The 13643-nt window shown below is 34.5% G+C and overlaps 1 protein-coding gene across 1 annotated transcript in view; it reads right to left on the bottom strand.

Moving 5' to 3' along the window:
* The window catches only part of l(2)05287 (WD repeat-containing protein l(2)05287), a 51508-nt gene extending 37924 nt beyond the window's left edge, over nucleotides 1-13584 (bottom strand). Inside the window, exons 1-9 of the mRNA XM_088232538.1 lie at nucleotides 13313-13584; nucleotides 12440-12647; nucleotides 11319-11608; nucleotides 9520-9707; nucleotides 8112-8258; nucleotides 5671-5891; nucleotides 3781-3846; nucleotides 2843-3092; nucleotides 29-252 (exon numbers count right to left, since the gene is read on the bottom strand). Coding sequence (XP_088088664.1) covers nucleotides 29-252; nucleotides 2843-3092; nucleotides 3781-3846; nucleotides 5671-5891; nucleotides 8112-8258; nucleotides 9520-9707; nucleotides 11319-11608; nucleotides 12440-12647; nucleotides 13313-13440 — 1722 coding nt within the window. The 5' untranslated portion in view covers nucleotides 13441-13584. The remainder of the gene's footprint in view (nucleotides 1-28; nucleotides 253-2842; nucleotides 3093-3780; nucleotides 3847-5670; nucleotides 5892-8111; nucleotides 8259-9519; nucleotides 9708-11318; nucleotides 11609-12439; nucleotides 12648-13312) is intronic.
* Between the last annotated feature and the right edge of the window lie 59 nt (nucleotides 13585-13643).

The following is a 13643-nucleotide window of genomic DNA, read 5'->3' as shown; positions in this document are numbered from 1 at the left end:
AGGGGAAAAAACTTAGTGTCTAACTTACCAAGTGCATGTGATGATCTCTCCCAAACTGGACGTGTCTCCCCTGGGGGTTCAGGGCGGGGTGCGCGAGGCTGGTGCGTTGGCGCCCCCGCCGGGGATCCCACAGGCAGAGGCGGGCGCCCGCCCAGGCCGCGCACACCGACCCGTCCCCGCTCAGGGCTGCACCCCCCGCCTGGCCCCCGCTCGCCACGCCCCGCGCTACTGTACACCATGCGGACTTGCCCTCTGTGGGAAACGTGAGGTATTGATATATACATGATACATAATATAATTTATTAACTTACTTACATGGTAAGAATAGATCAATGAGGTTGGGAAAAAGTTTTACCGTACCCTCCATTCACTGAAAATACTTTTTTATATTACATAATAAAAATTATTCTCCAGCCAATCTATTCTTTTGTCTTCTCTGTACAATGCTAATATGCAGCACAGCTTCTATAAGTTCCAAATTGGAAATCGGGTGCCGATGACAGGAGTTGGAGGCAAAAGTTGAAGGGTGTGAAGGCTCAATTTGGGCTGTAGCGCCATCGAGGAAGAACTGCTATGCTAATATATATTTATCTTGATATCAATACCAAACTCATTCATCCTCTGAAGCGTTTTCACAACCAAAGGGTAAGCTTTATTTTAAATCTCAAAAAACATGACCATTGACTATGTATCATTAAAATGAAATATATTAATTTTATACGCTTTCATAGGATTGTTTTTATTGGAACTTAAATTAAAACGCAGAACTGCAAATTTACAATGGGAAAATAATTGTTTAAATATTTTTATGTAAGAGTTTACATAAACAAACTGCAAAGTTTATTGCACCTAAAAATACTATTTTTATTTAATTCAGAAAAAAAGGTAATCGGGAATACATAATATCGAGGGTATACTGGCAAAAAGCTTTAACTCTCAAATTCCTGTTTTGAGAAATCAAGCATTTAAGTTTTATTCCAATTTTACTATTTTATATCTTATTTAAATATACATAGCTGGATGTTAAGACTTCATTTAAGAACATTTTCCGTTTCTCAATTTTATATTAAGTAAATATTAAGTTATTTAAAGCTTTTAGCCTGAATAAAATACCGGGTATACGACTTAACCTTAAATTTATTTTTAAAACTACAGGTATATAAAATTTAATATGACTTAGTGTATTTTGCCAGTTTGTAAATCGTTAAAAACTGCATCATTAAGTCAAATCTGTATATTTTCAAGTTAACGTTTTTTAAACTTATAATTAGAAATCAAACACTGATTTGAGTCTACTGAATACTTTATTTTATTTTTACAAATATAAACATATAAATTCGTTTGAAAATGCCCTAATAAGGCGAAACAATTGTCACGAAGTTTTATTTTTATATGTTTATATTTGTAAAAATAAAATAAAGTATTCAGTAGACTCAAATCAGTGTTTGATTTCTAATTATAAGTTTAAATATGGAGTTCTACAAAATAAACACCAAATCAATCAACAATTAACGTTTTTTGCCAGTATACCCACGATATTGTCTTGGGGTTTCTGGAACAAGTTGGTAAGTACACATATTTGATAAGTAAGATCTCTTCATAACCGTATTAATATCTATTTTAATTTTTATAAATAAATTTTGTGTAAAAATAAGGTATGCTTTTAGTTCTTAATAATTTTTATATTACTTTAAAAAATTTATATAATAAGAAACCTGCTGACAAGCCGGTTTAGTGGGTTTCATTATTTTTCCTTTTATATTTTCTGTTCATGTTTTTACCTTCTTTAATAAAAATATTTAAAAAAATAAATAAAAAAATGATCTTTGAAGAATATTTTGAGTTTGTCCAAATTTTTATAGACAAGGACTGGATTCAACTCCCCGGGGAGCTGATAATATTAACATATTACAACATAGATGAAGAACATTTTAGAGATATTAAATTTGGACAAACTCAAAATTTTGTCGATGAATCCATCTGGTTCATGAAGAAGTATAGAAATTGAAAAAAATACAATTTACAGGCATTGCCTAGTATGTAGGTGAAATAATTCAATTAGATGAATCTCTTTTTATTTATATCACTACAGAGATGAGTAGAATTTTTGTTTCAAGATTATGGATATTCGAGCGTTTACAGGGCTTATGACCTGTCATAGGTTGGGTTCAAGTGGCCACTTTTATGTAGATACTACAACATTCCCCATTCCGCTTATTAGCGAATATCCCCGTATAAATAAAGGAAATAAAGGAGATGAATCTCACCCGTATAAATAAAGGTTTCAACTCTTTAACTTCACAAACATCAACAGATGAAAGAATTGAAGAAACATAGATGTTCAAATATGGGCAGAATGATGAATGTTACACAGTGTGTAAAGTGGCCACCATAACCAGCCAACAACAGGTCATAAGCCCTGTAGATGCCTAGACTTCTATATTACCTTCTCTAAAATGTTCTTCATCTCTGTTGTAATATGTTAAATAATCTTTATTTAAAAAGTAGGTAAATATAAACATTTATAAATACAAAAAATAATGTATTATAATATTCTACTTGTGGTTTTATTTGAATTGTTGATTTGGGATGAGCTTTTAACATTAAAAGTGCAATATATATCTCACAACTAGTGATATGTTAGTTACCAACTTGAGCCAGAAACCTGACGTTATGTCGACGGAGTGAGGAAAGAGAAAACTGACTGAACTGGACACGATCAATTTACCGAAACATTTAAAAAACCTTTAGTGGTGATGAAATTATTTTTGGAAGCCACGAGATATGCATATCCGACAGATAGATGGCAGTAAACTATATTAAATGGTAGAGTATCAGTCACCATATCCCGGTACGGAGTCCACGAGCGCCCAGAACATCAGACGGTTGTCCCCGTCGTGGGACACGGCCAGGGCTGCGTCGGCCGCCAGGCCCAGGGCGGCCGGGGGCGCTGGGCGGTGGGGGCGCGCCGCCACGCTGTGGAGCGCCCAGCCGCGCGAGCCACCACGCCACCAGCGCAGGCGCTCCTGCTCGCCGCGCCCTTCCCACGTGCACAGCCACTGCCCGCGGCAGCCCACCGACATCTCCGTCACCTGGAGGCAACAAAAGAAAAGCCTGAAGACGGGCTGGGTGACTTCCTCCAATGACGTACAATTAAATAGACACGTTACAAGCGTGAAGAAAATGGCATTTCATTTTACGTGATACCACTATTTTTTTCTCTTTTTCCATCCTACCCCAGGAAGAACTTCCTGATAAACCGAGTTGTGACCATTCGATCAAATTAAATTTATAATTATAATTTTTTTTTTTTTTAAATATACATATGAGGTAAAAGAGAGAATTAAAAAAAATAAAATAACATGGCAATGAAATACATATTAATAGTAAGAATAGTAAACAAAAAAATCTTACAAAGGCATAGCCTGTTCATGGGTATACAAGAAATGTTTATAAATTTTTAGTCCTATAGTAAATAGATAGGTATATTATTTTTGTACAATACAATAAGGAGAAAAGAAAATATTCTGTAAAAGATCAGGAGATACATTTAATGATTTCAAAAACAGCCTGGACGTACGCATCAATTTATGTTTTCTTTTCATATTTTCTATTTTAAAACACAGTGCATTAGATGTCCATGCATCAGCTCAATAGCTTCTAGTGTATAAAATATTAACATGTACTTTATTTCTTACATCTGGTGGGAATCAAACTTCAAGAATCAAATCAAAAGTTTTAACACATATTTAGTAAATTGTAAATGTATAAAAATACTACCTCTATTTGCTCTGGTTCAAGGTTGTCTCTCTCCGGAGGAACTATATTTGTGTTCGTTACATCCAACTGAAAAAAAAAACAAAATTTTTAAAGGAAATAAATTTTGAGAGGAAGGAACATTTATAAAATTAAACTTATTTTACTAGCTTTCTTGCACTCTTTATGAAGAGAGTGGTATCTCCAAAAAATGAAACGTTGGCAAGAACACATAAAATTCATCCTTGAAATACATTTAAAAAAAAAAAAATTGTGCTGCATTTTACTACTTGTGAACAAGGGATATACCGTAGTAATTGGTTTTTGTAACTTTAAAGTGATCACGTTAGGCTAAAATTTGGGGATACCGATTTAAAATAAAAATATTATCGTTCCTCGAAAACCACAGCAACATGAAACTTTATTAATATGTTTAGTGCTATATATTGTCTTTGGATGAAAAAATATAAAGGTAACAGGCGCGTGCGGTGACTATATCAGTAGGGATGCTGACAAAAAATAATCACGTTCTTACTCTTAGTAGGTATGATAGTAGATATCTACCTATATCATAAAATTTATAGTTTTTATCAGTAACGTATTTGTACATTTACGCTGTTATGAAATTGTCATTTCAATAAAGCTTGGGCATTTGATGTGAAAATAATTTGTTTATCTGAACAGTTTTACTCAAATTTTAAGTCAAATTAAAATTAAAGTTGCATAGAATCCCTTTTGTAAGCGCGCTTTAGGTATTATATTACGAAAATGGTGCTATATAAGTTTTCCATAATAATAATAATTACTATTTTATTTATTTATTTGACACTTTGTATACATATACAATAAATATACATATAAGGGCGGGCATATTGCCTTAAAGCAATTTCTTCCTACCTACCCAAACCGTTCACTTTGAGAAAATTATAAATACATGGACATATTGAATCTTACAATTTTATACAAAAATTAAAAGCAAAGATTAACAAAAATGAATATAAATATTAAAAAAATTAACACTATACTATGAAGAGAGGAGAGGGGATGGGAAGGAAAGAAGAAGGATAAAGGAACAATTTAAATATTTAGATAGTGACATTTCAATCTTGACTTAAATGTAAATAAAGAAAGGGCGTCTCTAACATTAGTGGGTAGATTATTCCACAATCGAGCGGCTACTACTGTGAAAGAGGAGGCAAAAAAAAGAGTTGGTTGTCTATAAATAAATGGAGCACAGCAGCAGGTGCGGCTAGTAACGAAGCTGTAAACATTAGGACAATACCTAAAACTCGAGATGTTCTTAAATTTTGGCCAAATTTTCATAATACGCTATTTAAAACTTTATGCTATACATTATAGAGGTAGTTTTTTCTTTGCATTCCACAAGTTGGATGCTCTTATCTCTACGAATCTCGCAGAACAATACAACAAAGTTATGAACATTGCGTGCGCGTGCGCGGAAACTCGAACATTTGTAATTGGACAGGACTCAAAATGAAGAGTAGTATCCAGATTCCAGCGTATCTAAGGAATAATATCAAAGCCAAAGTACCTTGATATTTAGTACGTTAATGTAGGAAATACGCATACGTATGTCGGTATGTTTACAAAAAATATTGCTTGAATTTGTAAATTGCGAATTTTTGTAATTTTCAATGAAGAAAATACATTTGATTATTTTAAAATATTCAAGGGATGCGGCGCATCCAGAGTATGAATGGACGGAACGCGCCTGATAGGTAACTCATTTTATGTAAAATTGGGGATGCCACTTTCCTCAAAAGAATGGCAGAATTGATACGCAGGTGTTATAAAGGTGGAGTTTGGTTTTTACTGAGTAAATTAAAGAAATTAAACTTAAACATATTCAATCACCTCTCCTAAAAAGATTTAGTATTAATATAGAATACTTACTGTGTACATGAGTGTATCTGAAACTGTAGAATACATGTGTAAATGGCCCGGCCCGGCAGGCAGCAGTAGGGCAGTGGAAGGGTGCGTGTACTGCAGCGTGGGGCCCCCCTGTTCCTCCTCCCCCCGCACCGCCTTGCGCATGCGTCTCGCCGCCCCCAGCCCGCCCGCCTCCCGGATGCAGCCCACTATGTACAGAGAACTGGAGTCTACTATCTGGATACCTAGAGAATAGAAAGATTTCATTTTGTTGATGAGATTTCTGGTATACATTGTAACACATATTATGTTCCTATGCAAGTACCTGGTTGCTGAGTTTACTCGCTGGCAACACTGACAGCTGTTTATCTGTGGTCAGACTTAATTGCGGTTTAATGAATTATAATATTTCCATGGTTTGTTAACCAGAGCAGACTGACATTTTCCACACATTCCGAGATGTAATCGTTTCATATATCGGTGAGTACCTTCGCAAGTGAGTTTTAGAACCCTATCAATTTATTGAACACCAACATAGTAATATCACGCTAATTATTTTGTGTTTCGATTTCACATATCTTTTCCCTACTTTTTTTATATTCCTATCGACTATTTTTTGCAACTGTATTCATCTTCCTTAAAAAAAACTTCGCTACCATTCGCTACTGAAGTAAACACTGTTTTTATTCGCTACTGAAGTAAACACTGTTTTTATTCGCTCCAGAACAAAAGGTGAAAAACTATAGCAAAAATATTTGAGCAAATTGACTCAAATTTTACATTAATGAATGATGTGTTTTTAAACGATTTTCGAGAAAATAAAAAACAAAGGCGAATAAAATAATCATTACAATGATCAGCCTTGAAAATGCATACTATGTTGTAGTTTACCAAAATAAAGTGTGGATACAACGTTCATAGATTGATGATACACATACGCGCCTAATGATTTTGCCAAATCAAGAGTGTCGACCAAAGAAGCAACTTGGCATTTTCTGTTAACACAATACATTAGACCGACATTAGTGCAAGACCATTGTTAAACACAGGACGTTAACTCAATAACGAAATCAGATAACAAATCCAGAGCAACATTCTTGAGTATATTGACTTCATCCCGCCATAGAGACATGAAGAACAAAAGAACATGACCTATAAAGAGACCACAGGGTGAGGTAACATCGCGCAGACAGTTAAATCCAATTATCACCGTTACTCTCACACTTCGTAACCAGGTTCTTTATTAAAATAAATTCAACATGTAATGAATCCATATTTAAACCTCAACATAGTTTCTCTGTCAACACTCCAACTGGTGTAGGAGCTCCACCCTCAACAATCAACGAAAAATCCTACAAAACCATGTGTTAGGTTAGGTTAGGTTAGGCAGTGTTCAAAATATGCACGTACCCAAGACATTTTCATTCATTATACTCGTAAAATCTTTCAAGAGAGAGAAAGAGAACGTCTTTAAGAATGGAAGTCATTCCATTTACAGGGTTTATGAGCTTTTTCATTTATTTATTACATAGTCAATATTCAATGAAAAACACTAACTGATTTTCCTAAACTCATTGAGATGTGATTACACTTTGACATAGGAACAGAATGTGTTTCGAAACTGTTTATCAAACAGAATTGTAGTTACTCTCGCAGTTAAATTAGATCAATTTATGAAAACAATTATTGAGTTTATTTGTTAAAAAAACAATTATTTATTATGATTTCTTTTTTGCATTTTACAATAGGTATACATTAGTTACAAATACAAAAAAAACTATTACATTAACACAAAAAAAAATCCCACAAAGGGATGGCCTGTGTGTGGGTATACATTTAATTTTTAATTTAAATAAAGGCTACTGGAAGAATACAATAAAAATCAATAAGTTAAAAACTGAGTGCTGATATTAGAACACAATTTTTTTGTCACTAAAAATAAGAAAATTATAGTAAAAGTATATTCTATTCATTAAAAAAAGAAGGTATTAAAATCCATTGTTTTAATTCATAATTTCAACAAAAATTTAAATCAAAATATTATATTCAAATAATTAATATCTATCATACTGTCCATATGAAATGCATTAAACAGTTTTGGAGCTATGAAAAATAAGTGTTTTTGTCCGAGTCTGGATTTACAATAAGGGATTTCAAGTAAGGTATTCAATCTTTGACTAGATCTATTAAATTTTTTAGGAAATAAATGTTGGCGCATAAAAACATATTTAAGACATTGCCGGAATTAGATTTTTCGTAGCTTCAAAAATTCAGCTTCCTGAAATGATTGGTTGGAGGGAAAAGTTGAATTTTTGTGAAGTATAATTATAATAATTAGTTTTTGTACGGTTTCTAAAGGCTAAATATGATTATTATAGGATCCTCCCCATCCAATTATTCCATAAGAAAGAGAAGACTGTACAAGAGCATGATAAACCATTTTAGTAAAGCAAAGATGTAGTTACCATTATCAGCTGTAGAAACGACAAAATGTGACCGGCTAGACGCAATGTGAAGTATCTCTGCTGGCATACGAGGAATAAATCTCTTGGAGTCACCATAACCCCAAGCCACCAACACACGCTCAGCACCGCCGGTTAGTAATACTCCACCTGGAAATGAATCAGACAAATTGTTCGATCAAAGCTGAGAAAGAAACCGCTATTTTCTTTTCTTACTTAAGACAACCCCAATAGGCCCAGAGTCCTACTGTGGGTTGCCCAAATGTGCTCCTAGTAATGAACTCAGAGCAGAGCATAATGCTCTAGCAAAAAGCACGTGGTCAACAGGTTTGCTTTTGACCTAATAAAACTTAGTTGAAATCAAGTGAGGATTATCACTAAAGCCCTTACAGGGCGTTGCAGATTGAATTGCTAGAATGAACCATTCTGAAACTTTTTGCTGAAGGTTCTATAAACATTATAAACGTGATGCTTTATATCGCAAAAGAAGCCGCTTGATGTGAAAGCACTCTCCCTCTACAAAATATCCTGTTACTTTAGGGACTTAGGCTCGGAGGGAGAGATTCAGCAATACGGGGATCCGTCACAATAGATCTACTCAGGTCGCCGAGCCATCAGGAGATTATTTAACACTGATCCCCATATACAAGAATAATAATAATGCTTGAGACAAGACGAGAATCAAGAAACATTTCTAAGCTAATCCTTAAACATGTACTTATTCATTTCATCCTTTTCGTTTCATTATTCCTTCCTATTGAACACACTAATATGAAGAGATTTCATCGATTACACAACACAAATTAGATTTTTTTCAGTAACCTTCATTTGTTTGTTTGACCAATTAAAACTTTGTTTTTGTTTTTTTATGTTTTTGGATGAATATATTTTGAATGCGGTTTCTATTTTGGACTTTGTTCAAAAGAAAATTGGCTTGGACAATCTTGTTGAAGAATATGAAGTTGTAATATATACATATATATAAGAAAGGAATAGTTGTATTTTGAAACTGATGGATTTTCCGTTATTCATTAGTGATTTTAAAAAAAGTGATTATACTTAAACTGATATTTAAATAAAAAAACATGTGGTTTTTGTAAGTGTTGAGAGCCATGACAAAAATGTAATATTCAGGATAAATTTGATAAAAAAATGTTTTATGCAAAATAAAATTACTTTTCGACAGTTTGAAAAATCGCCTGTTTTATCAGTTTTCAAACGCCCTGTCGGTTAAGAAATGCCACACATTTCTTGTTTGGGAATGTATGATGTATTTGGAATTTGAAATCAAAAAGAAAAATTACAGTATAAGCCCGAATGATTTTTCCTCAAAATATATAGGTGGTGTTATATTTGAGGCCACGTTATATTCAGACTAATACTGTAATAATATTTAAGTGAGCATACTGACCAATGGTGGAATATGCAACAGCAGCGAGGGGAAGGTGATGCCAGTGACGAACTTCTCTAACAGGCCGTGTTTGTGTAAGAGGCGCCCTCCACATACTGACACGACCCAATGTATCACCGACTGCCAGGATGTCTTGTGAGGGGTGCCACGCGATATGTGTTGAAAATATTTCGTGGGATATAACGTGACTGAAAAATGCAATAATATTTAGGAAATATCTCATAGATTTTTATTTGTAATTTTAATGTAAATAATATGTAATGTTTGGATTTTAGGCAAGCAGCATTTGTTGGTATACGATTTTCTTGATATTATAAAAATGTGTAAAATCAGGTTCAAAAACCAATAGTAGATCGCTCTCATGCACTGCTTTACGCACCCAGAAGTCCTACGAATGCAAGTCAGAATTAACTATTTATTAATAGGGCAATTTGTTTGCTGAATACAGATTCTGCACATAATACATTTGAATATATAATTGTAAAGCTCCCTTGAGGTGCTTTTTTACAAAAATGGCACTATATAAATCAGCCAAATATTATTATTATACATATTAGCACAGCTATTTGCTTTCTAATTTTTCATCCGTAATGTAATTCTACCTGATATTCACAGTCAACTTCAAATAATGGGTTAAATAAGCTGTAAAGTAATAGTAGGTTCTCTGGTTTGATTGACCGTACTGAATTAATATCCAAGCTCTCTATTTATGTTCCTCCAAAAGTTCTTAGAAATAATTCTCTTTTTCAAACTCCTCTTGTTTCATCCATTAGGTGTACAACTTTGCTTCCGTCGTTTTCAGGTAGAGAGATAACTTTAGCAATATCAACATAACCTCATAGTCGATTTGTGTCTGCATCATAAAGTTATTCTTGATTTAAAATGTCAGTTTACAGCAAAATTCTCATAATTTGCGGGAAGTTTTAATTTTCTACTTTAATATAGAGAAATTTGTGTCTGAGACTCATCGAATGGTCTAAAATACTTATGATGAGGCCGCTAATAGTGAAATAACATATCGTGAGTGGTTTTAACGCTTCAAGAATGGTGATTTTCACATCGAAGACTGCTATAGTGGTGGAAGAGAAAGCGAGGGAAAACTCGTGTCTAAGTCAAGACAAATTGGCGTGATCATTGGGAGTGACTCAACAAGCAATTTTAAAACGCCTCAAAGCCATGGGAATAATTCAGAAGCAAGGAAATTGGGGCCGCACGAGTTGAAACTGAGAGATGTTGAACGGCGTTTGTTTGCTTGTGAACAGTTGCTTGACTCCATGTTGCTAAAGTGGACAAGACATACTTGGAAACGTTGAAATGGGAAGTCCTACCCCACTCGCCGTATTCTCCAGACGTTGCTCCCTTTGTTTATCACCTGTTTTGATAAATGGCACACGGCCTGGCTGACCATCACTTCCGGTCTTATGGAGAAGTGAAAAATTGTATCAATTTGTGAATCGCTTCAAAAGATGACCAGTTTTGTAAATGCGGGAAAGATGGGAAAAAGTAGTTGTCAGCAATATTTTAATCATAAATGTGTCAACAGTTTTTTACAGTAATGCTTCGAATTTTTGAAAAAATAAAAACAGCGGAAGCAAAGTTGTACACCTAATAATTGAAGGCAAAATTCATATTTATGGCGAACATACACACATAATTAAAATGCAATTATGAAATCGTTAAACATAGATTTATTTGAGTTGTTGAATTGTTATAAAAATAGTAACCAGCGTATAAGTGCGTAATGTGGAATTCGCCCCTGTTGGGTGCGGATAGGAAAATGATTTATGATGATAACTCACCACATGCATTTTGAAGGATCATCTGCGCTGAAGACATTGATATAGGAAGATCCTTCCGAGACTGCAACAGCCACACTCTCACCGCACCATCCAGTCGCGACATGCCATCGTGGGCCGACTCGCGTGTTCATGCGGCGCAGTGCAGCCCTCGTTAGCTCCCCCCTCTCGCCCAGGGCCACGACCCCGGCGGCCCCCTTGGACTTGTGTCCGTGTACGTAACCAATCACAGCTCGGTCGCCCGATATCAGGTCAAACGAGAGAATGCGAGATTTCTGTGGAACGTTCAGGGTCTGGAAAATAGAATGATGCTGTTAGAAAAAAAACAGTAAATTTATGTTTTCATTGTCTGCCTCAATGTCAAATGGTCAGCGTGTTTGTCCACCTCGCAAGAGGTTTCAGATTCGATTCCGGACATGATCGACATTAACTTTTTATTTAAAAAAGTGTTTTTACTTTTTATATCATTAATATAATATTCTTTTAAGAGGGTAGTATTTATGATAGTTTAATTTGAACACTTCCGTGTATTATTATTATGGATAACTTATATAGCGCCCTTTTTGTAATTTGTAATTATGTAACTTATATAGCACCGCATAGTGGTTCTATAGATAAGTAAATTTAATTGAAGCTTTTAAATTTGTAAATTACTTTGTCATCACATGCCACGGATTCATTCAAATGATTTAGAGAACAAGTGGGTTATAAGTTTTTTCCGAAACATCACTTCACTTTCACAGCCTCGCATCTTTGCTCTGCTCCAGGAGAGCATTCCATGCCATAGGACCTGCGACCGCAAATGCGCATTCACCGAACCTAGTGCGCTGTTTGCGTAGAGGTATAATAACTTTTCCTCTCGCCATAGACGTAGTTGATCTAAGCGTAAGATGCCCGTCAGCTAGTTCATCTGAAATGCATTGTTCCCTTAGATATTTCGGAGCAGAGTTGTGCAGTGACTTACATAATATTATACATAAGCCAACAGAGTTTGTATTCCACCCTCTGTGGAAAACGTAGCCAATGTAATTCCCGAAGTAGTGGAGTGTAACAAATACATTAATATTTTTTAAAGATTCATTTAATTGTTACTTATTTCTGTGATTTACATTCATCAACATTACCGATTTAGAGCTCTGCACAGCAGCATGCCACTTCCAGTACACAATATTTCCTTCTTCGGTACAAGTGACGAGGGTCCTGTCATCATTGGGAGGGAAGGCCATCCCCACAATGGGAGAGGAATTTTCCTTGTCCTTGAGAGATCTGACAAACTCCCCCGTCCCGACATCATAAATCTGTACACCTCTTCCTGAGATGACAAATAAACACCTGAAATTCATAAATATCATTTTAGTCTCAAATTTTATTTATTTATACTTTCACAATGTTTATATTATTTTTTTTATACATAATAATGTTCCCTCACTGGGGTGTTCTGTGCCAAGGGAAACATTTTACAATAAGTATAGTGAAACATGCCTAACATTAGTTATTTAACATAGTTAACATAATAAGAAAATAAAAACATAATTAATATAATTTACCTAATTATCATCTTAAACATAATAAGCAATATAAACTAAAATAGTCATAAAAAACATAACAAATTCATATAGTCACAAATTTCATAAACAAGATACAAATTTTTACCCATTTAGCTTGATCTACTCATCGATCCGTGTGCAACCCAGCTCCCCTATCCATTTCTTAATAGCAATTTTATACTGTAAGTACTTACTAATTGTCCTTATGGACAATGGAAGTAGATTGTACACTTTAACCGAATAGTAGGCCAATCCTCTTTGACCGAAGGTTGTATTAATAATTCATTGTTTTTACAGCATCAGGGTGGAGTATCTAGTAACTCTTGTATTTGTGAAATATCAATTATTTCCAAAGGTATAATAAATCTGATACAATTTGATAAATAAAACACGATAGTCATAAATGATGAGAAAATAGCGCGAGTATTAAAATATTTATGTACAACTTACGATTCATCAGGAGAAAACTTAGGTGGCTTGTCGATAAGACTCCTACCACCTTTTCTCTTGACTACATAATCATTGTTTTCGAATATTTCTTCAACTTCTTCATCCATTTCTGCTGGAAGACACACCATATTTCGACAGACTGAATGAAACACGAAGCGAAAACTTTAAATAAAGCGTATTTGTTTTAGTAATATAATCTGTGGTTTTAGTTAGGTTATGTTAACTGATGTTAACCATGTCTTTCGCATGCTGCTTTGCTGTTTTGAACTGTCAAAATAATGCTGCCAGTTAAATAAATTGATGCAATAAAAATTAAGAGTCCTTTTTCAAA

This window comes from Micrasema longulum, unplaced genomic scaffold (genome assembly GCF_059751315.1).
Source record: "Micrasema longulum isolate JH-2025_06_02 unplaced genomic scaffold, ASM5975131v1 h1tg000993l, whole genome shotgun sequence".
NCBI classification, from domain to species: domain Eukaryota; kingdom Metazoa; phylum Arthropoda; class Insecta; order Trichoptera; family Brachycentridae; genus Micrasema; species Micrasema longulum.
Note: the sequence above shows the minus strand (reverse complement) of the source record. Positions and strands in the feature narration are given on the sequence as shown.